The following is a 27,345-nucleotide window of genomic DNA, read 5'->3' on the forward strand; positions in this document are numbered from 1 at the left end:
AGTTTCCCACAGCCAAATCCCAGAGGCACTGTGTCCGGAATACTCCATGAACATGTATCCTGACTGGCAGGAAAGCTGTTCCTGTTCCCAGTGGCAGACGGCTCAGGAGGAATTTTATCAGAGGACAAAAAGCCAGTGTACCCTTGTTCATACGGCATAGAAAGATCCCATTGTGGCGCAGTCAAGTACATGCAAAACCACACTCTGTGCATGTGTGTGAAATAAAGAGGAAGGGGGTGTTCAGATAGAACAAAAGTGTCAGCTGCAAAGCAAACAAGCGTAGATAAAGGCTTCAAACGGACTGGAGTTAACGACAGCGATGTCAGAGAATAACACGCATTTTAGTCTATGCGAATAAAGCTAATTGATTTTTTACGGGCTCAACAACAAAACTGGTATTTTGTCTGCAAAGGTTCTTGGTCATCCAGGTCATGGTGATCCACAAATTTGAGATGAAGGCAAAAGAAGAACACCTTCTTTGTTCATTCACTTAGCTAACAAGGATCAGAATTCCTAAAGGACCCCAGTCCTGGTCTGGGTTTTTGTGATCTAGACAGTAAATGACAGATGTCAGCTAGTCAAAGGTCTCTTCCAGACGTTGAAAGCAAGCCACAGTGATAAACGACCGCCATGTGCAACCATAAAACATTTTATAACCAAACTCAGCAGTTTAATACCAAAATTGACTGCAACATCGGATTAGGAGGAATTTCCATAAAAATTTCAAAAAATTCAATTTTGTCATTCAAGTCTGAAGTCCACAACAAACCTGCCTCTAAAGTGGCACAAAACTTCCAAGTTGGGACCACCCTCATGCATAACGTCAGCATACACTTGAGGGCACTCGGATAACCAAATTTGAGTTGAAGTAAGCAGACTTGCATTCAAAGCAGTGGGACGTGGATGGTGTCCCAGTACCTTTGGCATATTTCTGTTGTTCTTAAGTTTTACAGTGGTTAACTTCTTTGTACACTTGTAACATTGTCTGTACAGTTCATAACTGCAACACGAGGCCTGAATATCTTGCAAGACCTTTGCAGACAAAAAGTACCTGATATATTGACATTTAAGCCATACCTGAATGTTGAGGTCAAAGCTCTTCATACTCTTGCTGTCTGCTTTCTATGGCCGTTCAAGCATTCACAGCTCGCTAGACTAAAGGCCGCTACTGAGCCGAGTCGTCAGCCCGTAACATTTAGAGTGTGTGTGGAGTCTTTGTTGTTATCACAGCCCATAAACTTGTAGTGACAGAATGCAGCACTCTGTATCTGGATGTCTCCAACACATGCTTCACTGTTCCCTGGGACCCCGCAGGGACCACTTAGCAGGACCAGGTAGACGCCAGCCAATGGCGAGACACTGCACCTCAGCTGTCACCTTAAGGCCTTCAGGCAGTGGACGCTGTGTTCTCTTACACTGATGCTGCCATGCTTTAAAGTAAAAGTAAAAACTTGCAGCGACTGTATCATAGTTGCCGTGGGATCAATTACCTCGTTAGACACAGCAGAAATAAACACACGGACTCTGGGTTTGTGCGCTCCTTTCTTCTGGCTCAAGACGGTCAGTACTGAGAAAGGTAAAAAAAAAAACTGATACAACTTTTGAGCTTAGCTATCACTGGTGTTAGAAATGCTGTTACTGTTTTCCCGTAACAGGTACCTAACTAATTATTATTACAAACATTACAATGAAATGTGTTGCCTTACAAAGCACTGATATGCATACAGATGTGACGTTCGCGAACGAGTTGAGTCTTTTCAACAGCTTTTTTTAGTGAACGATGAGAACCAATCCACAGATATAAGAGTATAAGGCCCTGTCTACACGGGGACGCTCCTGGGGTTTCCATTTCGGCAGGTTGAAAATAAAACCACGTCCACACAGTGTCAGATCAGGAAACAGTCACGTCCGCACGGTAACGGATCACCGGGTGAAAACGGTGTCATACATAAAGCACACCTACATGTGGCATTGTAAACACATACACAGACAGAACCACATGACACAACAAAACTATAGAAGAAGAAAGAATGCGTGCACATAAGGTCCGTTGTCTTCCGCTCGTCCGGCTTGTCTGGAATTACTTCTGTGAGTATCAGACAAAAACATCAGGAGAATGTTGACATAATATATTCAGAAAGGGCGATTATCGCGAGCCTCCGTCCAGCAAAGCGATAGCAAAATTTGTGCACGTTAAATTTTGTGCTTGTGATCCTAGAATCCTAGAAAGTTGAACAATTTTCACCTTTCCATCGCTATCCCTCAGATGAGGACCAATGAGCGGGAGTTTCATTGACCGACCAATGAGCGGGCAGGATGCCATTCAGTAATATTTGCCGTGTCGGATTTTCCGGAGCTATTTAACATTTCTAAAAAAGAATATAGAGACATAAACAAAAAAGGTGCTGGAGTAAACATATCAGATAAGTTGACATTAATTTACATGAACATTCATGTAAGTTTATCTTTGATACCAGCAAGATCTGAGACGAGCAAGAGTACTCGATCAACACCGGCCGCTTTTTCTCCTCTGAACGACTTTGATAAACCAACATTCCCTCTGAAAACCGTGGGAGACTCGTAATTCGCTGTGGATGTGAGCATGTCACTCACCGGTGTCGCTGGCCACGTTCATCACCTCGTGTGTGTGGAGCCCATAAGCCACATAAGAAAGCCCGATGCAACAATGGAGAGCCGGAGGGGTCCGTTGAGTTAAAACTGCCGTTTTTGGCATGTAAGTGGAACCCGCATGGTTCAGCCAGCCCCGCGTTCCTCTCGGTTTCAAACCAGGGTCTTCCATAACTACAAACAATGCCTTATTTTGAAAGTTATTCTCCCAACACTGGTTATCACTCAGCATAATCATGGTTCTTGACTGGACATTTCCAGAAAGTTCCAGAGTAGATCTACTGCAGTTGTTAGGACTTAGGTTAGAAGACGCCATTGAATGAAGATGGTAATACAGTTCGACAGCAGAAAGAAGCCCTCTCAGACCCATAGACTCGTACCCTAAAAACAAAAGGAGTCATTGAAGTTGTTAGACTTGGAGCAAATAGGTGCAGAGAAAGCTGTATTGATTCCTGGCACGACCCTATTGTCTTTGTATCGATAGTGGGCCTCACACAGTTGGCTTTGTGCTGTGGAGGCTTTCAGACCTCAAGTGTAGTCGCCTATCGACCTCCTGAGAGTCTGTGAAAGCAGCGACTGCAGGAAACTTGAAAACCATGACAAATATGTGGAAACGGCAACATATGTAGGGTTATACCGTATAAACCAACATGTGTGCTCACTAGAAGTGAATGATAAAGAGTATTTATTATGTTATTATTCCAGCATTATCTGTCAAGCAGCCTGAATTAGGAGGTTTTTCTGGAGGCCACTGCAGATTAAAACTGCATCAACACTGCCCTCTTCTGGAGAGTCTGACAACACACATCTGACACAGGTTTTCCAATTAGTCATGTCCAAGTTATATAATGCTGAGCTACAAGGCAATTAAAAAGGATTAGGATTAGATTAAAGGTGCATCCCTTCAAATCCCGAGGGAGTTTTTGATCTTTCATCTCTTAATCGCCAATGGAAAAAGACAATGGAAAGCAAAAAAATAAAAGTCTGTGCCTGCCTTCTCTGCCATCTTGGCACCAAACGAAAGGCCAAACAGTGCACCATCCTATCCCAAAACAGACGCCATTAGGCACTAAAAATGAAGAGAAGAAGAGAACAGAGGCGTCTGTGTGAGACTGCTGGGAAAGACGAAGAGGAGCAAGATTAAACGGAATGAAAGAGCACAGAGAGAGCGCTAGGAGGCAAGATGGAGATGAGAGGTGTTGGACTAATGATGCCAGCAAAGAAGGACCTCTGGCACGGTATCACCAAATGGAACCCTGCCCAGCTGTAGAACAGCCCTCATATTTCAACAACGATAGAAAATAAGTTGATTTTCTGTAATATTGTCCCCTGGGAAGATACACTGTCATAAAAATGCTTGCCGAAGAGTGACTTTCGTGAGACATTTTCAGTTTTCCAACCACGTCGTCGACAAAAGTCCGTTGTCCGTGGTGGACAAGTTCAAGATGGCTTGTGGCCCTCAAAGATGATACGAGGTCTGCAGGGATTTAAGCGTTAAGCCAGCGGTATACTTTTCTTATCTGCAGTTAAGCAACAACCGTTAACAGTTAAGTCCCCGCCTTAGACGACATCCTTCGGTCTCCGCGTCCAGCGATACCCTGTGACCTCACGTCACATCAGATTTAATCACCCTCATCAGCACCGTTTCCGTACCTTATCACGCGCTTATTACGGCCCAGTGAATCAGTCACTAATGTGCTGACAGCGGAAAGCTTGCTACGAACTGTGACGTTCTCACCGTCGCACGCAGAGCTCGCGGTGCAACAATGTCAGGATTAAATGTAAGAATAGACGGCAGACTGCCGACATTCAAGCAAACGCTTACACGGGGAAATCTGACTGAATCAAGCAACCGCAGATCAAACGAATAGTTAGGAATAAAAAACAAAAACAAGCACACGTGGCAAGAGGACCGTGCACTGCTGACACAAACACACACAAAGTGCATCCCTACCCAACACAGATCGCCAGAGACCTCATTGATCCCTCTGGAGAGAGCAACCTCACGCGTGTCAGTGCGTCTAAAAGCCTCCGCTGTCCATCTCCTCCTCGTAATCCTGTTCTTTTTTTAATCTACCAGCCAAGTCACTCGTAAATCCCTTGGCAGACAACATGCTGCAGAGGAGGGGAAGAAGTTAGGAAAATTGTAACCATTTGACACAACATAAACTTTCAATAATATTAAGTAGTACTATTCAAGCCAACACTTTTTTGCTTTCAGTTAGCCGAGGCACTACCACCAACGTAGACGCATACAGCAAGCATAGAAACCTGGTTTTGCTAACCCGTAGCCACTAAAATCACATATTTTCACAGCCATCAACATTGTTGATGTTGCTATGCATATACAGTACTGGGGCAAACTGTACTCAGAAAATGTAGAAAGAAGCCAACAACCAGTTTATAAACACACATTTGCCACTCACAGTGAATGTATCATGCTATCAGCCAGCAGCTCTGTTAGTTTGCTATAGTAAACGTAAAATATATTATGTTTCAATGTTTACACATTATACATCCGCTATTTTAATTTAAGCTAAAGTTAGCTTAGCCCCAAAATATATAAAGATGCGTGGGCAAAAACCTCCACAAGCACAGAAGCTTACCATAGCCACGAAATACAACGTGAAATACTTTTGTGTTAACAGCTAGTAGGTAGATTGAAAACTAGACATATAGATAGATACTTTATTCATCTCCAAGAGAAATTAAAAGTAGCTGAGTAGCTTAAATTGTTGTGGAAACAAACCTAATATATTTGATACATGTTTTTATGTTACTGCTTTGTTACCTTAAGCACAAGTGAGTGTGTCCCAAAATGTTGAAAGAGGCGCTATCAAACAGCATAGAAACAGAATGTTGCTACCAATAGCCACTAAAAAACAGTTTGAATCACAGCTTAGCAACTTGTAGACAAAGAAGTCCTTGTTTGTGTTAAAGCACAAGTTAGCTTTTCCCAAAAATGAAATCCAGACTAGCACAGAAACCAAATTTTGCTAACCATAGCCATTAAAATCACGTATTTATCACAGCTAGCAACTTGGCCAAAAGTTGTTGTGGAAACAAATCTGAAATGTTTGATGTATCTTTTGATCGTCAGCTACTGTTTTGTTAATGTAGTTAGAACATTTTGAAAGATATGCTAGCTAACACAGATGAGAACAGCAGCACAGTTGAGCTAACCATCAAACTAAAATCAAATGTATTACACCCAACATCGGCAAGCCACATCCCCAAAAAGCCAATAACCTTTAACAACATTCTATTGAGTTGAGGAGGATTTCAATCATAGCAAAAAAAAAAAAAAAAGGTTAAATTCCTTATCGAGAAAGATTTTGTATTTGCTCTGGCAGGACGAGCTGCAGAGATAAACAGAAGATGAAGAAAAAAGCCTGAAGTTAAGGAAACATATCATTACTGGGGTAAAGCTGCAGTTCGAGACTTTTCTGTCTTTGCTTTCTTTACTCCCAAACAGCTGATATGATGTTCAGTAAGCACAGTCATTATTATTATTATTATTATTATTATGACATTTAATTGTCCACTTTATGACACTACTGCATCTTCTTATATGTCGGAATTTGTGGAATTCAGTTAGCCGCCATGCTGGGGTCATGACTTCCCATGCAGCCACAGAGGCTCCATTGTCAACACAAACAATAGGCGTCATTTGTTCAACCGCCATGTGCATTTTAAGTGGTGCTGCAGAGAGACACAGGGAAAGTACACACGAGTACTTGCTTCCCTGTGTTGTCTTCTTCTACTCTGCAGTAACTTTAGCCGTCTGGAACGCTGGTCAGACTTGTGGAATTTGTACGACTAATTCAGATAGCACAAATACTCCCCACCTGGCAACAGACAGAGGAAGCAAATGAACTCCTTCCTTTATTCACTGCGGGACTGCACCAGACGGGACGCAGGCGGGAGTCCACAGCTGCTTGAACAACAAACACACTGGACAGCGTTTTTCTTCAAGTACACAAACCTCAGCCCTGATTGTTGTGGACGTTTGTGGGTGCGGTACAGAGGGTCAAGAAGGTGGCTTGGAGGGTAGGTGGGGGGCAGGAAGTAAGGTACATTGGAAGGAAAGGGGGAAGTGGGCTGAGTGGACTTTATTTTATTCCCTTTCCTGTTTTTTGTTTTGTCCGGCCCAAGAGTTCAGTTCAAAACCCAGGAGCGACTGGGCTGAGTCCTAAAAACAGCAACGTGCTCCTGTCATTTAGTTGATTTGTGACTTGGAAATTTGCAGCAATTTCCTAAAAGTAGTAGAACGTTCCTGTCATACAGAGTGGAGCATCTTGGACTTGCAATTTTGCAGTGGGTCCTTAAAAGCAGCACAGTGCTCCTGTCATTTAGACAGTCTTGGACTTGGACATTTGCAGCAGATTCCTAAAAACAGCTGAGCGTTTATGTCAGACAGTCAAGAGGATTGTTGACTTGCAATTTTGCAGTAGGTACTCCAAAACAGCACAGTACTCCTCATATAAACAATCTGGCTGTCAATTTTGCAGCTGATTCTTAAAAACAGCATAGGGCTCCTGTCATTTAGATGACTTTTGAATTAGAAATTTGCAGTAGATTCGTAAAAAAAAAAGAGCAGAGCACTCGTGTCGCATACAGGATCTTTGACTAGCATTTTTGGAGCAGATTTTTAAAACCAGTCAATATGTGCATTTTTTTCTACTGCCACCAACAAATGAGCGTCAGTCAGCTGACTATTTTGCTAAAAACAGCTGCTGAGTGAAGCAGACAAAAAACACGATTGTAGACTTGAATGTCTCCATAAAATCAGATGCAATCTGTGCTACTAGCAGTCCTCAGGCCTGCCCCCAAACATCCAAAACATAGAATAGCTCATTAGTTTCAGTAGTTTTGCAACAAGTGCTGCTTTGGACGCATGTTCCGCTTTGGGCACATGCCTCCACACGCAAACCAGGAGGAACTGAAGACACCATCCAGACACGCTTTCATGTTTACGCTCTCCTATAAGCCACATTCACAGCGACAGCACCCCCAAATATGGCTGTCAAACACCCTCTCTTGTCAAGAATTTATGAGCGGCTAATTACATAGCTGCTCCTCAGCTGTGGGAGGGATGAAGTCAACCTGGAAAGAAAGTGGAGGAAAGGAAGGCCGGACCCGGAGAGAAGACGCTATGTCACCTTTTCTAAAAACAGTCTATTAAATATTCACACTTTCCTCTCTGCTCCCATTTAGTTTGTCTTGATGTTCGCTGAGCATCTCAGCCTTCAAGACAAGAAGCAGGACTCTTTTGGATGCCAGACCTTCACAATGGCACTGTTGGCGGTCTCTCGTGATGAAGGTCGAAGCTTCCCAAAGAGCTCAACACCACCGCAGGAAGAGACAGACTGACGGATGTAAACACCTCCGAAGATGTCACATTTTTAAGCGCTGCGAGCCAGAAACACATCTCCGGAGAAGATAGCCATCGTTCATCACGGCCGTCATGCAACAAGTAGTTCCACTTTCACTGTCGGCTAGCTTGCCGAGCGTCATCTGGACAAAGATCCTCTAAGATAAAGATGTTACAAGGCGGCGGGAGCACACTTGAACACTTCTTTCTGGCTGTCCCAAAAACGATACACCTTCTGGCATTTATCTGCATAACCTACTTTCCAGAAGCTCTGTGGAGAGATGAGGTATCGGGCCAAAGAACAATGGTGTGTAGATTCAGATTAACAGAGAAAAGTTACCATTTTGGAAACACCTCCAAGACTGAAGGGAACAGTATCGACCACAACTTATTGGTTAAAAGGATGTAAACAGGAAGTTAGCAGCGCAAATTGTCAGAGGTGCCAAAATAGTGAATTGGAAGTGTGTTAGCCTTAATGCCGGAATTAACGGTGCTTTTCGTAATCCCAACTGGGAACACAGTGTTTTATGTGTCTGTAGCTTTAATGCTAATGAGCTGTGTTTGTCCACATGCCTCCCAAGAAGCGTGATTGTGTACTTTAGCCACGTTTTACATTTGTAACTCTGCACTTGGCCAAGGGAATAGATGCCGTACACCACATACAACAGCGTAACATTAACGAGTGGGACAGGAGGACACAAACGTTTGCAATGCTTGCATCACTTTGTGAGCTACAGTGCTAACATTACAGCATATACATTTCAACAGTGAAAGTGGCTCTTAAATTGTATTCATTATGCTCTATTTGACGTGTTGAGACCTGCAGAGAGACCCTGCGTTGGCTTCGGGTGACCAAACCTCCTGGTTTTCCAGGACATGTCCTGTGTTCACATCCTGTCCTGGTCCTACATCTTTTCTCTTTTTTTAGAAAGTGACGAAAATGTCCTGGTTTTCATTGTTTCTCTTTGCGCCGTTGCATTGACCGTACATTGAGATGGCTGGATAAGGCACTCTGCTTCATGTGACGTGCTGCGTGGGGGCGGCTTGTTGAATTGGTATTGGCAAAAGTCAGAGTTAAACCATCTTAAGTCTTGTAAAATTGGGGATGTCATGCACGACTGGTCAAATTCCCAAGTTCCTGGACATTCTTTTCAAAAATATTGGTTACATTCCATAGCTTAATAAGCATTTGATCTCAGGTTCCTGTGTAAACTTTGAGTATCTATTGAGTATTTCATTCCGGGGTCGAGTGTCCTGGTTTTCGGAAATCAAAATAAGGTCACCCTAGGTTAGCCTATTCCCAGAACAAAAACTAAACGATCAAACTTACAGCTCCCACGTCTGTCGCTGACTGACGGATAATTGGCAGAGCTCAGTCCTTTGTTTTAAGACATGTAGCAAAGCCTAGGAGGCAGTATCTATCCATCCATGTTATTCCGCTTATCCGAGTTTGGGTTGCAGGGGCAGCAGCCTAAGCAGGGAAGCCCAGACTTCCCTCTCCCCAGCTGCTCCGTCCAGCTCCTCCTGGCGGACTCGAGGTGTTCATTTGAGAGAGATAGTCTCTCCAACATGTCCTGGGTCTTTCCCAAGGCCTCCTACCGGTCAGACATGCCCTTAACACCTCCCCAGGGAGGCGTCTAGGAGGCATCCTGACCAGATGCCCGAGCCACCTCCTCTGGCTCCTCTCAGTGGGGAGGAGCAGTGATTGTTTGCTGGGTTTCTCCTGAATAACAGTGCTCCCCACCTTATCTGTAAGGGAGAGCCCAGGCACCCTACGGAGAAAACTAATTTCAGCCGCTTGTACCTGCGATCTTGTCCTTTCGGCCACGACCCAAAGCTCATGACCATCGGAGAGGGTAGGAACGTAGATCAACTGGATCCATTGGCTCAGCTCCCTCTTCACCACAACGGACGGATGCAGAGTCCGAATCACTGCAGACGAGGCACCAATCCGCCTGTCGATCTCATTGGTAGGCGGTAGACCAGAAAAATAGCAGAGTGCTTTTTAAGAAGCCGTTTGGACCAAAATGGACATACTGTATTGACATTGGGTTACGTGCTACATGATGATGTTGCGGCTCAAACGTGGTTTAGCTACAAGTTGTATCGGACTGACTCGGAATGTTGAGGCCGATGTGTTTGTTCCTGTGTTCACATCTGTCCAAACTTGCCCAAATTGACTTTGATTACAGCAAATCAAAGGAAGTGAACGTGAAGTCCCTCTAAATCACTACTATTACTCATCACCCCACCTTGGGAATATCGTTCCGTGCAGAAATCAGTCCATAACTCCCGCTCTATTGCTAAACCAGCCCCCCCACCCCTAACATTAATCCCTCTTCTTTGGATGCCTGCTTCCTTCCCTCACAGCTGCTGGTGCTCTAATAATAGGACAACAATGTCCAGACGCACACTCACTACTCCACGACTACTACTATGTGAAGGCTTCTATCCCATGAAGTGTTTTGGCATGTTTCAACACATGGAAGACAAAAAGACAAGCTCCTGTTTAGTCTTAAAGCAGCATAGCTAACAGAGCGCAGCATGTAAACACATGTTGGTGCTGGAATGATGACGGGGCTGCACTCCAAGGTGATAAGAGTGCCTAAAAACAAACCTAATGGACAAGACACATGTCTGAGTGCTGGTGGGACGTCCTCTCTCATTTGTCCCAAAGCGGAATCGCACGTTTCAGCTCTTTGTGTCTTCCTGGCTTCGATCACTGTCCTTGCCGTGTCCATTCCACCAGTGGGGCACCCCCCTCTCAAATTGCAGTATAAATCAACCAAGTCTGACTGGTTCGGGTGGAAAAGGCTTCAGTGACTCACCTCAGGCGAGAATCATCCTCATTTGGCGCACACAGAAACCCAAAAGCAACAAGTAGGATCTCCAGATTCCTCCTCTGCCACCTCCTCCACCTCCTCCCCTCCTCCTCTCTCTTGCACTCCTGCTTCCCTTGTTCTCTCCCGCCTCGCTGGCCCTCATGCAGGCGGTGGTAGAGCGGACCAACTATTCCAGAACTGAGAAAGAGCGAGTGCATGTGTGTCCTGAGGACTCCTGCAGGGCTCAGCCCCCACAACACACACGCCTACCCCCCTATTTCTTTTTCTTCCCACACACACTTTCTCACACAGCTCACCCCCCTCCCTCCACCCACACACACACACAGAAAGCAGGTTTCTTTTGTGTCCCTACTCACTTCCTTGCTGATTTTACTTAGGAAGTGTAATGGTAAAGTGTTATCCCCCCCTCTTTCATTGTTAAAAGGGAATGTGTGTGTGTGTGTGTGTGTGTGTGTGTCTGCATGCATAGGGAACGCCGATGGAGGAGGAGGAGGAGGAGGAGGAGGAGCTGTTGGGGGGTGGGGGGAGTTAGGCGGAGTTTCGAGCTCAGAGAGCCAAATTCCTGCATCACATCCAACCAATGGGAGTCTTTGTTGCGGCTGACCAAAAACCGCGGGGCCAGGCTGGGCCTCACTAGCACACTGCTGCAGCTTTTAAACATTAGTCGACCCCCCCCCACTCATATCTCAATCACAACTCAGGTGATCATTTTTTTTCTTCTCACTCCCTCCAGTTTCATGACCATAACTCACTGGAGTTATTTCATTCAAAATGAGTGTAAGTACACCTCCGCACCACTAGGTGGCGATGAGCTCCCTTTCGGTGTGTTTGGCTGCTTGTGTTTTCAGCTTACGTGACAGCAAAACCAGGAAGTTTCAGCAGGTAGCACGAGCTACCGAACGTATGCGTATGCTTTTGTCATTACTTAAAATATTTTACCATTTCATTTCGCCCTTTTTTACCTCCGCCAAGCACTTGTTTGCTTGTTCGTTTGTGTGTGTGTGTTTGTTTGTTTGTTTGTTTGTTTGTGTTCAAAATAACTCTAATAATTCTGAATGGATTTGGATTTGGATTCGTTAACATTCGTTAACATTGGGAAGCTTTTGTGCATAGAAATCCACAAAAAATGGTCAGAGCACTTGGAAAAAAATACAGGACAGCTTTGTGATGTACCTGTAGGTGAAAAGCATATTATTAGTATCAAATTCACTGTTTTTTTCCCCCATTTTGCTGTGTTTTTTCCCCAAATATTTCAACTTTCTTCTCGTAATATTGTGACTTTATACCCATAGTATTTTGACTTTATTCCCACAACATAACTGTTATATTTTTTTATATTTCTTACTTTTTTTTGGAATATTTTACTCAACTAAAATTACATTATTTTTATTCTTGAGTTTATTCTTGTAAAATAATATATATATATATTGCTCTTTAGACTACAACTTATTCTTGCCTTTATTGGTGTAAAATTACTGCAGATTTTTCCTTTTTTAAATTTTTTTATTTTTCAATATTTCAACTTTAATGTAAATTTTCTTTTTGCAACATATTGACTTTATTCCCATAATATTATATATTATATACTTTTCCCCAACCTAATTTTTAAAAAATTTCAACATTTTTTTGTTTGTTTCCTAAAATATTATGACTTAAAAAATGTATTTTTTCTTGAATATTTCAACGTTTTCTCGTTAGATTGCAACTTTAATCTCTTAATATTTTGACTGTATTCTTGTAAGGTTACTGCAAATTTGTCCATTTTTGTTGCTGCTGTTTTAGTTGTCTTGCTAAATTATACTTTTGGATTGTGTGGGGGGCCAATAAAAAAACAGCCGCGGGCCGCAAATGGCCCCCAGGCCGGACTTTGGACACCCCTGTTGTAGAGCCTGAAAACGGTGGAGGTTTTGAGAATAACGGTCAAAAAACAGTAACAGTTGACCACAAGGCTGTAGTAGCAAGTTTTTCGGGTTAGATTTACTGCCCTGCTAATGTGTCCAACAGAGTTTCAGATAAGGCTGCAGTGACATCGCCAACTGCTGGTCTGGAATGCATATTCCAGTGTTTCACTCGTCTTATTCAGTGATTTTCATCACAAGAAGAGGTTGCGCAGTCCAAGAAGCTATTTTGTTTGATTATTAGCAGGAATATGTTATTGTTAAAGATGATTTTCTTTGTTTTTATTTATGCATTTTTATGTTGTTTTTTTCATCTCTATCTGACACTTTTTGGATGTTTTCTTACATATTTCAAAATGTTCACGTGTTTCAGCGGCTGCGGCCAAAGCCCGGTGTCATGGCTGGTCTACAAATGCTCCTCTGAGATGGATCTAAAGTGATGGACAGAGCCACCAGCGGATTCAAAGGTACAGCACTTCAGGGTTTCGTCCCGCCGTTGTCTTGTTGTGTCATTACAACTTTTATGGAGTCGATCACAAGGATCCCGTGTATTCTTAAAGTCGGATTTAACGCAGATGTTTGTTTTTGTCCAGTGTCATGTTAACGTAGCGGGTCAGGACACCAGCTATAGCAGGGGTAGGCAACCTGCGGCTCTGTTATTCATAAAGTTATTTAGTTAGTGTATTTTAATTCATGTTGGACAGTTATCTTGGAATTTAAGGTGAAACTTTTTGATTTTTTGTTTTTATTTTGTATTTTTTGTATTTGTCAAATAAGATAAAGTAAGAACATAATGAATTATTCCTAAATATCTTCTGTTGTTGTTAAAAATATGAAAACTGTTAAAAGTTTACAGAAGCTGTGTCATGTGCTGCAGCTCCACACTATTTTTCTTTAGTGGAAGAGGGGACAGAATGACAAAATACTTCTTTTGACAGTAAAGGCTGCTGACCACTGGTTTATAGGCTATATTATTCTAAAACCCCCCCGAAAAAGCACATAAACACAACAAAGATGGCTAAAGTTCCCAAACTGTTGAAAAGAAAAGACACCGCGGTGAACAATCCGGTTCAAAAGGTCTGACACGGCCCTCGCCCCTCCCTGCCTTTAAAATGACGACATGCTCGTGTTTCTGCAGGAGTCCTTCTTCACTCAGACATTTGTCAAGCAAAGCATTTGTTCACCGCAAGTGACAGCAGACAAACTATGGGCCCACCCACCCCCAGGCCCCCCCGGCCCCCCAGCCCCCTCACACTACTCCTCTTGTGTCTGCTCGCTTCCTATCTTCCCACCATGCAGTCACACTCGGGCCTTGAGGCGACCGCACGGCGTACAATTCCAAACATCATCCTGACCTCCAGTTAGCTTCCCTCCCTGCAATTATTTGGTATTTCAAGAGGAATGCTCTTAAAGAGATAAACGCCACATTCCCTTTTTTGCTAGCATGCTACAAAGGAAGTGATAATAAAAATAATCCTACCTCAACTTCACTGTGAACCAAATCAAAAGTATTGACCACATGCATAGTTAAACAGTTCAAAAGAAAGTGAAACGCAATATTTGACATGACAGTTGAAAATGCATCAACTTAAATCAGCAGAGTAAAGAAAGGCCGTTTGATCCTTGAGAACTTTGTGGGCTTGAATGCGTCGTAAGGACTCGAGGTTACTCTTTAATGGAAACACAAAGTGCTGGAAAGTGTTTAAAGATATATTATTTTATTAAATGTTTTTATTTGAAGATGAAATTGTGACTTTCCCAACTGAACTTTTGACATGAACTTGCTAATCGTAATTAATTAATAATTACCGTTGATTCATTAAATATGAATGTAATATGTAATAATTATTATTCCCTGATTAATGGCAAGAATCAATACATTCCAATGTGAAAGAGCTGTGAATAAATAATATAATCAATAAACATTTTTTTTAAAAAAGCTTGTACGTCCAAAGTGTGTTTTTTAGTGGCCCATTGACACATTGTAGTACTAAAATTAAACCACCCCCCCCCACCAAAAATAGGAAAAATAGAGCAAAAAGGCAAACTGTAAAGAGAAGAACCTGAAATGTTGATACTAATAACTAATATAACTAATAATGCAACAAAGCTTTGTCTTGAAATATGTATGTTTTTTTTGTTTTCACACCCCTGATGTAGCCCTCCAAAACACATTAAGAAATGAAAAAAGACAACAAAAAAACATTTGTGGTTGTGTGAATTTATGGTATTTATGGCCAATAATTTTTGCTTTGCTTTTTATTTTGAGCTGAAAAACATGAAAAAAAACATGCTATGACATGCTTAAACAAAAAAAACAAATGCTATATTTAATATTTACACAGGAATATCTATACGATTGTGCAGAAAAAAGAAATTAAACTAAAACAAAGAAATAAAATAAAATATGTTTGCATACTAACTTGAGCGCCAAAAAGCGGCTCCAAGCGGGTAAAAGGCGTGAGCTGCAGAAGACCCACAAAGGCTGCAATGACACTGTGAGCGAATACGTTGGTATGTGGGTATAGAATTACAAAGACCCAGAAAGTGAAGCAGTGGAGTGCACTTCAATAGGCGGCTCCTGACACGCCTCTTTTCTTTTATCTCGCTGTTTGTCTTCCCTTCCTGTCCTGTTAATCCCGCGCTCTCTGACGCCCTCTTTATTTTGGACTAGTTCGCCTTGCATGTGTGTGTGTGTTTGTATCTGAGAAGGTGTGAAAAGTTAATGAGAAGAGTGCAGAAGCAGTAGGTGTCAGTGCTTTGAATGCCACGGCGAGGCAGGGATGTCAAGCACGCGATGCTGGCAAGATAACGACAAATATGATGAACAGCAATGGAAGCAAAAAAATGATGGAATATGAGGTTCCGTTTGATGAAGTGCGGCCGTGAAACAAGAAGCGCAAAGCAAGGTCCAAAAAGGCACGCTTGGATGAGTTTGGTGTGGAAGATCAAGTGTATCCAGCACCTTAAAGAGTTGACGTCAAAAACTGGACTAAATGTCCCGCAGTCGGTCTTCCACTCGCCTTGAATGACAGGGGTGTCCAAATGTTTTTCGCGCGATGGCCACATCGTGAAAAATCAAAGGATGATATTTTGTAAAGCAGCACATGTACTAACTTTGCTCTTTTTTTGCCCATTTTTTAAAAATAAAAATAGTTCAACTTTCTTCCTAAATAAGGTTCGTAATTTTTCTTTTTGAAATATGACTTTAATCCCAAAATATTTTGACATTATTCTTATATTATTACAACTTTTTCCCAAACCTAATTTTCCAAAAATTACCATTTTATTTTATTTTGTTTGTTTCACATAATATTACAACTTTTTAAAAATGATGTATTATTATGTTTTTTCTTTTTTATTTCGACTCTATGCTGCTAAAATGATATAAAACGAATCAGGTTTTCCTCGTGATAATACGCGTTTGTTCTCATAAAATTGCACATTTTTTTCTTGTTAGAATACAACATTTTTTCTCTTAATATTTTGACTTTATTCCGTAAAATTACAGCTTTTTGTTCTGTTTCTGCTGTTGTTTTTTGCTAATTTTTTCAACTACATTCATCCTCGCAGTTAATTGGTTCCAGACCTGACTGCGATATATTAATTTCCATGATACAGGATTCAACGTTAATTAATCCAATATTTTTGTAGCTAGAGCACAAAAAACCTGTTTAGGATTTTCTAAATATGGTTTTTAACATTATTAGAGCCACGTGGACGTGAAATAACACGCCTATAGTAACCATTACACTCCGGTTATTCTGTGTTTACAACACATTGCTCAACTCTTACGCTGCAGGGACTCGAGACGGCCGCTAGCTACCAAGCCAGCAGGATATAGAGCTAACCAGTTAGCCTCGAATTTATTTCTTAGAAAAATGTACCACTTCCACACGGAATGGGAGGAGAACTGATTTTCACTCTATCATGTGAGGCTGACTTCATGCAGTGTTAAGGTAATGTCATGTCTCAATGTTTTGATTCACTACTGCCACCTAGTGACCAGAATACTACATATCACTTGTATTTCAACATGTTTTGATAATAATAGACTACAGTCTACCACCAAACAGCCATCATTTATTCATTCATTTTGGAAAAACGGTGATAGTGAGTGTGTGATAATGGAACCGCGATATTGCTAGGCACGACTGTACCTCAACTTTCTTGTAAATTTTCTTCTCGTAATTATGACTATATTCCCACAAAATCGTTGAATTTATTACTGTACCATTCTCTGCAACCCATTTTTTCAAAAATGACAACTTTGTTTGTCTCTCATTGTATCACAAATATAAAAAAAAAACATTTTTTTTCTTTATGACGTTATTTTTCATCATGATATTACGTTATTCTCGTAAAATTACAACTTTGTGTGGCAAGATTACAACTTGTTTCTCTTCATATTTGGATTTTATTCTCGTAAAATTACCATTTATTTCTCCATTCTTGCTGGTTTTTTTCTTGTTCAATTATATGTGTGATATTTATTTGATGGCTGACACGCAACACAAGACGTTTTCTGTATCGTACCAGCCAGAGCTCGTGATACATATTTGAGGTCGACTCGTTCCAGTCTGAATGCACCGCTGACATCAGTCGCTGGGGGGGAAAGTCGGACACAGGATGGTCAGGAATGCTCGCATCTGCCATCCAGAGGACAAAGTGATGTGTGGGTGTGTGTTCACCATGTGGGGTCAAGCTGCTGCCATGCCAACCGTGCCAGCACAGTGTCTTTTGTGGATGGACTCCAAAACAAGGAAGGTCACACACTCACTTTGCAGAGGTGTGGTCGCACCGTAAAGAAGGAGGGCAAACCAAAACAGCGGCATACCACAGCCTTGTGGTAGTGTTTGTGTTTAGAAAACAACTTTCCCTGTTCATGTATTTTTGTATGAAATGTAAAAACAGGTTATCTGTTCTCCAAAGCGTCCTACTTTGATGTGGAACAAGACTTGCCAGGCGGCATTCTGACTCAACTGGTTGCGCTCACATTGCGCTGATTTATTTTCCGAGCCCGTTTTTTTTTCCCTTTTTTTTCTTTTCCTCACCTCATTCTCCCGCCGCTCTCACCCACCAGCCCCCGGCACACTTTGCTCAGTGTGGGATCGGCGCATTTACATAAGATTTACAGACGAGAAAGGCGCATTGCAGACGCAGATTTTTGCTGAGAGCGTGCTGGCGGCCGCGTTTGGCTCGCTCGGGGCCCCTCGCAGTCGCTTCAGCTCAGACACGCTTAAATTAGTGTGGAAACACACACTGAAATTCTTATCCTCCCCCCTAACTTACAGTGAAGGCTGTGTTTACTTTTGTCCACAGATCTCCATTTTTGAAAGCAAGCAGGCTATTTACTGTGTGGTGCCTTCCCATCCTTCTGCCCGTCTTTCCTCCTGCCTTTGACTGACAGCCTCCCTTCAGGGAGTCTCTCTGACAAAACAACACCAAATGGAATACTGTAGTGCCTCTCCGAGGTGACATAAATATCCTCCATTAGCGGGCTGGTGTTTGACTTGTCTGCACGGTACCTACTTGTCATGGCTCTGCTCGTGGTTGACACTTTTCCATTGGCAATACATACTGTAGTACTACTTGTGTAACATTTGAGGATACAGAAGAAGAACTCTTATTACGGTGGCCGACAGATGCAAACGCCAAGCAACGTCCAAAGGCTCCAAACGCATAAATGATTCAAAAACACACCATAAACATCAGGGTCTGCCGAGGGACCCCATTTGGCCAGGGTCGGCCCCGTTTGGACCACTGCACAAAGTTTCCCAACTGTCCTCTCACTTTTTAATGATGCGTTGCCTCGTTCTTAACCCGGTTTCAGTCGTTTCCGCAATCTTCTTAAACAGGGGAGGCCCAACTGTGGCCCGCGGCTGTTTTTTGTATTGGCCCACAGCACGTTCAAAAAATATAATAAAAACAAAAACCAGCAAAAATGGAAATAGCAGTCCACACCTTCAGAGGAAAATGTTATAATTTAGCGAAAATAATGTTGTAATATTATGAGGAAAAATAACGTCATATTAGTGGCACAAAGTTGAAATATTAAAGAAAAAAGGTGTTACTTTTTTTAAGTTGTAATGTGAGAAACAAACAAATCTATGACTAAAGTTTTAATTTTTGGAAAATGTGGTTGCAGAAAAAGCTACCATGTTACAAGAATATAGTCCAAATTTACAAGGATTATTTAAGAAGGAAGTTAAAAATGTAAAAAACAACAGCAAAAATGGGAAAAAGTTGATATTAAGAATAGGCTTTCCTCACCTATCTCACAAAGCTGCAATGCAGTTTTTTTTAATGTATATAACTTATATCATACTGTATCTATATCTTATAGCATATCTACAAATCAAAGTTGCAGCCTTTCATTTTTCACTTTGTGGCCCTCACTGCAAAAGGTTTGGACACCCCTGCTTCTGATGATGTCACATGACCAGAAGTGAGCTTTGATGACAAGCCTACATAATATCTTGAGTATTTTGAGTGTCATGACTCACTGCAGTCGACCTTCTCCTTGCATTTTCTTGTCTTGTACTCTCAAAATGACGCACATTTAATTCCACTTTGTCGTAAGTCTAGACAAGCCTTGGAAAGCGGAAGACGATGGACTTATGCGCATGCGTCCTTTCTTCTTCTATAGTTTGGTGTGTCACGTGGTTCGGTCTTGTGTCTTTTCCCAGCGCCACACAAAGGTGTGCCTTGTGTATTACATCGTTTTCACTCAGGGATCCGTTCCCTTCTGGATGCATGTATTTACTAATTCGGGACAGTGTGGACGTACATTTTTTTCAGCTCGCCAAAAAAAAATCATGTGGACGGGGCCGCAGTAGTCACTTTGCCGTGACACTCCATAGTCTTCCGGCTGTCCTCAGTCTCCATCCATCCATTTTCTTCAGCTTCTTCCAGTCTCAGTAAGGAATTCCAGACTTCCCAGTCTTTGGCCACCTCTTACAGTTCCTCAGGCCACCTGTGAGACATAATCCCTCCAGCGTGTCCTGGGTCTTCCCCGGGGCCTCCTCCCGGCTGGAGATGCCCAAAACACCTCAACTGGCTTCCTATCAGTGTGAGGAAGCAGTGGCTCTCCTCGGATGGCCGAGCTCCTTACCCTATCTCTTAGGCTGAGTCCAGCCACCCTACGGAGGAAACTCATTTCGGCCGCTGGTATCTGTGATCTCGTTCTTTCGGTCACGACCCAAAGCTCATGACCATAGGTGCATAGGTGAGAGAGGGACCACAGCTCAACCGGCAAATTGAGTGAATTCTCTGTGAGAATTTCTCTGGGAGATGAATAAAGTATCTATCTCTATCTATCTCTATCTATCTCTATCTATCTATCTTCTGGCTTAACAGACCACAATGGTCTGGTAGAGCGACAGCATTACTGCAGATGCTGCGCCGATCGCCAACCTTGCCTCATTGATGAACAAAACCCTTGAAGGGTGCAAGCCACCCTTTTCCAGCTGAGAACCATGGCCTCAGATTAGGAGGTCCTCAGTGTCTTTTCCGATAAAATAGCACAGCGGAGAAATGGTGAAATCCACATCCCTCAAAATGAGAATGAGGGCCTTCAGCATTGGCAATTTTATTCAGCAGGAAACTGAGGGCAACAACGCAATGTAGCGCTGCATCCAATTGGAGATGGTGCAGATTTGTTGGCATAAATTAGCCCAGGGAATAGAGCAGGTCGTCCAGTAACCGGAGGATTGGTGGGTTGAACCCACCTTGCCTTCGGGGTCGCTCACACATGTATCTTCAGCTGACTGAGATTCTGGCCTAAGACCCGCTTCCGGTCCCACTGCCCCTCAAAGGATGGGTTAAACGCAGACAAAGAGAAGACAAATTTCTCTGTTTCTTTGTTTATGCTATTACCTCCTTTTGCCAGCAAGTAGGTACTGTGCAGTGGAAACTTGCATTGTTTGGGCATTGTTTTGTTGTTGTTCATGTCATGAAAAACAAACATGGACACTTTTCAATCCAACTCGGCTAATCAGTAAAGATTTCGACCTCATAAAGATCACAGCTGTGTCTTCTCCAGGCTAAATTTAGCTGTGCGGCCGACCACAAAACAGTCTTCCCTCTCTTAAAACAAGATTACAACGTTTAAAAAACAACAACCCTGCAGCCCAGCTCCTATATTTACACGCCTCGTTCCATGCAGCGCTTACCCCCGTAGCTAAAATTTTTAAGCACATGACAAAACGGGCGAGGATACACTTCAGCAGGAAAAAAACGCCCGGCGGCGCTTAAACCACAAGACCACACTTACATCTGGATAAGATCTAGAAATTTGAAAAAAAAGCAAAAAACATGTTCGTGTGGAAAATGGGACCAAAGATGTTGTTTTGACCTCTTTTTGCCAAAAAAATGCCCTGATGGAGAATGAGACGCAACAGCCTTTGCTGGAAACTTGTCAAAATGGGATTTCTCGTATCTTTCCGACAAAAAGTGCTGAGTGCACAGGAGTCTGGAGTCTTTAAAGCGGTGGTGCTGATCGAGCTCAAACGCGGTGCTGCTGTTATTGGAGTTATTCAGCTGCTACAGTCCCGCTCCTAACACACGCTAAGTGGGGGAGAATGTCCAGCATCAGCAGAACGCCTGAATGTTGCGGATCCAAGCAGGAAGTGGAGAGATGCTGCTTCATCTGAGTGCTTAAAGACTTTGTACATAACTAAACAACTGCAGGATATTTGTCGTTTCGTGAAAATGTCAACTGATCGTTTACATTCCAAGAGATTGATTCAAGAATCCATGACTGTCCAAGAAATTTTCACCAAGGAGTTCTGAAACGCTGAATAAATCTGTGAGCGGCATTGCATCTTTTATGGTCTATTTTAAAATGTGGTTGAACATTTAAACGGGTGGTGGGGGAGCAGAAGAGGCCACAGAACAAGATGAAGAGGGGAAAGAGAAAACAGCAAACGAGCACTCTCGCTGGTCGAGCTGTCGCCTTGATCTCCCACTGGATTTATTTGTGTACATAACTCTTTTCTCTCTGTGACGACTCAACAGATCTCTCACAGACAAACTCTCACAGGCTGCTAAGCAAGAACACGCTGCATACAAATAAGGATTCACACATCTGTCACATTATCGCACCGCTTCTCTGCGCTTCTTAGCACCCTTAAACCTCCTATATTGCACATTTAATGATGCCTTCTACACAGCTGCTTGCACTACGATGCCCATAAGCGATGGTGGGGAAAGTACCAGCGATGAACAGTCAGTACTGTTTATTACGAGAGACAATCCGATGTCTACTCACTCACCATGCTGAGCATCCGGGTGTGCGTCAGGCTCCATGATCCGCTCACGAGACCACCAACACGTCCATGGTCAAAAGTTGGGTTTGCAACTGAAGAGCAGCGGTCCGAAAGTGCTGCCAACACAACTTCTACCTTCTACGTCTGCCTACTGCGACGCTTTTACCACCTCCCCGCCACGTCTCCAGCCCGAGCTGCTGGCTATGGTCTGGTCTGGACCGAATCTCACATGAGTTGTGTGTGAGAGAGCGAGAGCAGAGAACTGCACAGGATTTGAGGGAGGAGGGATACAAGTGGCTTCCCCGTGTGAGGGGGTGGAGAGAGGGATGTGGTTGTGGAGTTTTGGCTGAATGTTTCAACTCGCATCAACATCGGCATATTTGTCTTCTTTATGAAAGTGATATGAAAACTAAAGAAAAGGGTGAGGGTCATGTAACCGCCAACATTACCTGGGAGGACAAGTACTTGGCATGTTTCAAAATCCAGCCTAACACCCACCATGAGTTGAAAACCTTAAAGTTGGGGTTAGCGTTTGTAATCAGGGGGTTAGTGTTGTGGTTTCAGATCCTAACCCAAGTTATCAACCCTAACTCTAACCTGAACTGTAGCTTCAAACCGTAGACCTAATTAGAAAACCTAATCCTCATTTGAATCCTAACCACAAACCCTAACCAGGGCAATACACCCTCACCCTAAAATAAATCTAACCTTGATCACAAACCCCAACCCTAGCTATACACCCTCACCCTAACTTGAAATCCTAACCTTAGTTACAAACCCTACCCTAGTTACCAACCCTAACCCTAACTTGAAATGCTAACCATAGTTACAAACCCTAACCCGATCTTAAAATCCTAACCCAAGGTAAACACTTAACCTGACCTTGAAAACTTAACTCTTGCTACAAACCTGAACCCTAACCTAACTTTGAAACTTCAACCCTAGCTATACACTCTCACCCTAACTTGAAATCCTAACCTTAGTTGCAAACCCGAACCCTAGTTACCAGCTCTAATCATAACTTGAAACCTTAACGTTAGTTACCAACCCTAACCCTAAGCCTAGCTGAATACTATAACCCTATCTTGAAACTCTAACCCTAGCCACAAACCTGAACTGTAACATAACTTTGAAACTCTGACCCTAGCTATACACTCACACCCTACCTTGAAATCCTCACCTTAGTTACAAACCCTAACCCTAGCTGAACACCATAACCCTACCTTGAAACCCTAACCTTAGTTACAAACCCTAACCCTAGCTACAAACCTGAACCCTAACCTAACTTTGGAACTCTCACCCTAGTTACAAAGCCTAGCTCGAGCATGATATCCAAATCCAACTGGGGTCAATCCAATAACATTGGACTGATGACATTACTTTAAAAGGAGGTTTAAAAAGGCATCTATCCCAGTTCTTGCTGTTTGACACGAGCTGCGATTATGACTCCTGCGGTGAAAAAAAGCGCCCATTTTTTTGGCAGCATTCAATTTTATGCAATGCAAGCAATGAAGAAGAAGACACAAGTCTGGTTATTTGTCCTTCATCATACATACCTCGCTTGCGAGACAAATACCTTGGGAATTCTTACATGTCATTAGAGATAACGCTACAAACACAACACAAAGTCAGTTAGAGTGATAACTAGTTACCCCATAATATGTAATTATTGATTTGTACTTCGGGTTAGGGTTGGAGAAGTGTCAGCTGATACACAGTATTTAGAAACAAATGTCACCCTCTAGTGGTAAGGAAATAGATTGCTAGATACATACTTCATTAATCCCCAACAGGGGAAATTCATGTGTACGGCACGAAGAACACACACAATGTATGCCAAAACACAGTGTCATGTTAATAAGGTACACGTGGTCAACAGGAACTGTTTACAGCATCGTATTATCAGGAATGAAAGACCTCCTGTTCTACGGCGTAGAGAGAGGAATCTGTTACTGTGGCTGCTCCTCTGAGCTGCACGAGGCCCATGCAGAGGGTGTCTGCATTTCTTGAGGATGGACCGCATCAGCCACCTCATTCCCTTCTCCACCAACTCACCCCACAGAAAACACTCTCCCACCCAGCACGGACACACACTTTCTGATCAGGTTGTCAAGCCTGTTACAATCTGGCACAGTAAAGCTGTTCTCCCAACAAACAACGCCCAAAAACAGCACTGGCCACAACAGATTGATAGAAAATGTCACTACATGCATTAAAGGATTTCAATTTCCTGAGAAAGAAGTCCTTTTTTGTGTGGTGTGCTACAATTGAGCGTATTGACCAGTCCAGTCTATTGTCGAGGTGGACTCCAGGATATTTATAGGACTCTACCGCCTCAATGTTGCCTCCATCAATAACAACAGGCTGACACTGAGGTTTCCTCCTAAATGTATGTGAACGCAACCTCACATCATCAAGACTGAACTTATCATACTTGGAAAGTTCATACAAACAGGGTTACGGTGAAGCTGGGTGGGTTTAAGGTAAAGGTTAGAAATTCATGTTAAAGGGATTATAGGGTTAGTGTTGAAGGGTTGGAAGCTGGTTCTAAACTTGCAGGACTGTACAACTTAAGTTAAGTGGGTCTGGGCCTTTGTCCCTACCCCTAACTTGAAACCCTAAACCCCGTTACAAACTCTAATCCTACCCCTAAATTGAAACCCTAACCCTAGTTATAAACTCCAACCATTCCCCTAAATTAAAACCCTAAACCTAATTACAAACCCGAACCCATTACAAACCCTACCCCTAACTTCAACCCCTAACCCTAGTTACAAACCCTAATCCTAGTTACTAACTCTAATCCTAGTTACAAACCCTAACCCTAGTTACAAAGCGTAATCCTAGTTACAAATCCTAACGCTACCCAAACCCTAGTCACAAACTCTCCCAATAACTTGAACCCCTAACTCTAGTTACAAACCCTAACTCTAGTTACAAACCTTAACCTTAGTTACAAACCCTAATCCTAGTTACAAACCCTAACCCTAGTTACAAACCTTAACCTTAGTTACAAACCCTAACCCTAGTTACAAACCCTAACCCTAGTTACAAACCCTAATGCTATCCTTAACTTGAATCCCTAACACTAAACCTCCCCCCAACTTGAAACCCTAACCCTAGTTACGACCACTAATCCTACCCTATCTTGAAACCCTAACTGCACTTATAAACCCGATCCTAGTTGAACTCCAAAATGTGTAGAAGGGAAAATAAATCCCTGAATCCGCACGTTATTTCTAGCCTCACCAGAAACGAAAGCCTTCTTCATTGGGACGTGTGCCACCCGACTACAAAGTTCGGTGGAAATTGGATGTTGTGGTTTTGTGTAATCCTTCTAACATAAAACTGCGGGGGAAAAAACAACCTCTGCTACTTTAAGCTGATACAACTTGCGATGGACGTCACGCAGACTGCTCGTATGTTTTACATAACCATGCTGGACAAATCTTGAATATTTAATACCTTGCATATTAATCATTGAAGCACTTTAAAAAAAACTACACGTGTGCGTGTGTGTGTGCGTGTGTGCTCAGACTGCTCACCGCTCTCAGTGGACGGCTGACTGCCGAGCTCAGAAAAGAGCGTCTCTGCCGGCACGCTGATGGTACGCCGCAGAAGATGAACCCTGCTCGACGCACATCGTCTCTGCTCCTCCTGGAGGAAAATCTAAGGGAGGAAGACAAGACGCCAGGTACGAGGTACAAGAGTAGAAGACAGAGGACAATGGTGGACAATAGGTGGTCACTAGGGGGCGCTTATCTGTAGTGTGCAACAACAATACAGCTGTTGATAAATGAGGAGCATGGAAAGAGAGAAAAGGCATCAGTCTATGTCAGGACTTATCTCCTCAAAGCCTGCATGAGCAATGTTTGCTGGTATGAGATTCAATGAACAAAGGGAGGGAAAAATAATAATGAACGGCCTCAAACATGTTCGCCTTTTGTCTCCCAATTCTCACAAACAAAAAACATTCTAACATTCGCTACAATTCTATTGCAAGTCAAAGGGTACAATAGTATATTGTTGCAGCGCAAAAAAATCCTATAAGGTTTTTTAAAAACAATTTCTATAAAGAAACCCTGTAGCATACATGACAGTACATGACGCAGCTACCTGGTCTTCATGCCGAAGCATCATGTGACCATCACAAACCCCGTGTTGATGCATCTGCTTCCACGCGCTTTGTTCTTCGAAGGATTGGCCTCGTGACAGCCAGTGTCGCAAAGGACATTGGACATCTGAGGAGGGAACAAGGAAGAAAAATTGTTAAAAAAACAACAACTACCCATTCCCACACACCGTGTAAATATGTCCCCTAGTGGCGATGAGCGGATGTCACAGGTCTTACCACCGCATCCACCGATGATATGTTTTTGTGCGCAGCACACTGGTCACAGTTTTATTCGGATTATGTTCAAATTTTGGGTGTGTGTAACAATGCTGGAGATCTCAACATGTCACAAAAATGATATCTCTGTCTTTGACTATGACAAAGTTATGTCATTTTTTCCCCCTAAGATTTAATGCTAACCGTTAATAACCGCTAATATTTAAGATGGACTTACTAATTAACGACCTTTGTGGTGCATCTAAAAATAGAGTATCAAAGCTAATTGGAGAACGGCCATTGGGATGCATGGTGGTGATCTGCAACCAAGGAAGTTAGCGATACAACATGAAGCTTGGGTTTGTCACAAATCTGTCAGTTGTGATTCTTGGAGCGCTCCCGCGGCGAGAGTTTTAATATTTCAGGTCGACTCGTCAGAGTGCTGTCAAAACAAGTCATGTTTAATCAAACACACACACACGCACACGCACACACAGGTCTTATCAGCTTACAGTCGCATACTGCCAGGATTCACACCCACAAGTTCTTCTATTCAGGCAGGTGTTGGTTATGTAATGTTATTAATAAACGAATAAACATGTCACATTCATGTGCGGTTTGTTTTCGTGTGAACATACATATTTCATTAGGTTTTAGTGTCAGAATTGACATCCAAGAATGATTAGTTTATTCCTCTAAAATGCCATTTGTTTTTTAACGAACTACGACCATTGTCTTTTAAAATTACAATTGTATCATCAGAACTTCTCCTGAAGTTGCACAATTTATTATGCAAGACTTCCTGTATTTTTATTCCAATTTTATTGTCATAAAGTGATGCATATATTCTTGTGCAATTACAATCTTTTTCCCATCAAGTGTATTTTGTCATTATACAGTATTACATACCCCCGCCTCTCGCCTGAAGTCAGCTGGGATAGGCTCCAGCATGCCCCCGCGACCCTAATGAGGATGAAGCGGTATAGAATTAAAATTAAAAAAA

At 42.6% G+C, this 27,345-nt stretch overlaps 1 protein-coding gene across 9 annotated transcripts in view; it reads right to left on the reverse strand.

Annotated features, from left to right (window-relative positions):
• Nucleotides 1-27,345, reverse strand: part of dab2ipb (DAB2 interacting protein b) — a 104,088-nt gene that overhangs the window by 70,739 nt on the left and 6,004 nt on the right. For 3 of the 9 annotated variants that reach the window (XM_054757968.1, XM_054757967.1, XM_054757969.1), the window contains exons 2-3: nucleotides 26,129-26,253; nucleotides 25,558-25,681 (exon numbers count right to left, since the gene is read on the reverse strand). In XM_054757968.1, the coding sequence (XP_054613943.1) occupies nucleotides 25,558-25,681; nucleotides 26,129-26,253 (249 nt within the window). Of the gene's footprint in view, nucleotides 1-4,582; nucleotides 4,680-9,806; nucleotides 10,292-10,830; nucleotides 10,940-22,018; nucleotides 22,330-25,557; nucleotides 25,682-26,128; nucleotides 26,254-27,345 lie in introns of those variants that run through there. The other 6 variants (XM_054757978.1, XM_054757974.1, XM_054757977.1 and 3 more) reach the window with 4 other exon arrangements.

This window comes from Dunckerocampus dactyliophorus, chromosome 17, assembly GCF_027744805.1.
Source record: "Dunckerocampus dactyliophorus isolate RoL2022-P2 chromosome 17, RoL_Ddac_1.1, whole genome shotgun sequence".
NCBI classification, from domain to species: Eukaryota; Metazoa; Chordata; class Actinopteri; order Syngnathiformes; family Syngnathidae; genus Dunckerocampus; species Dunckerocampus dactyliophorus.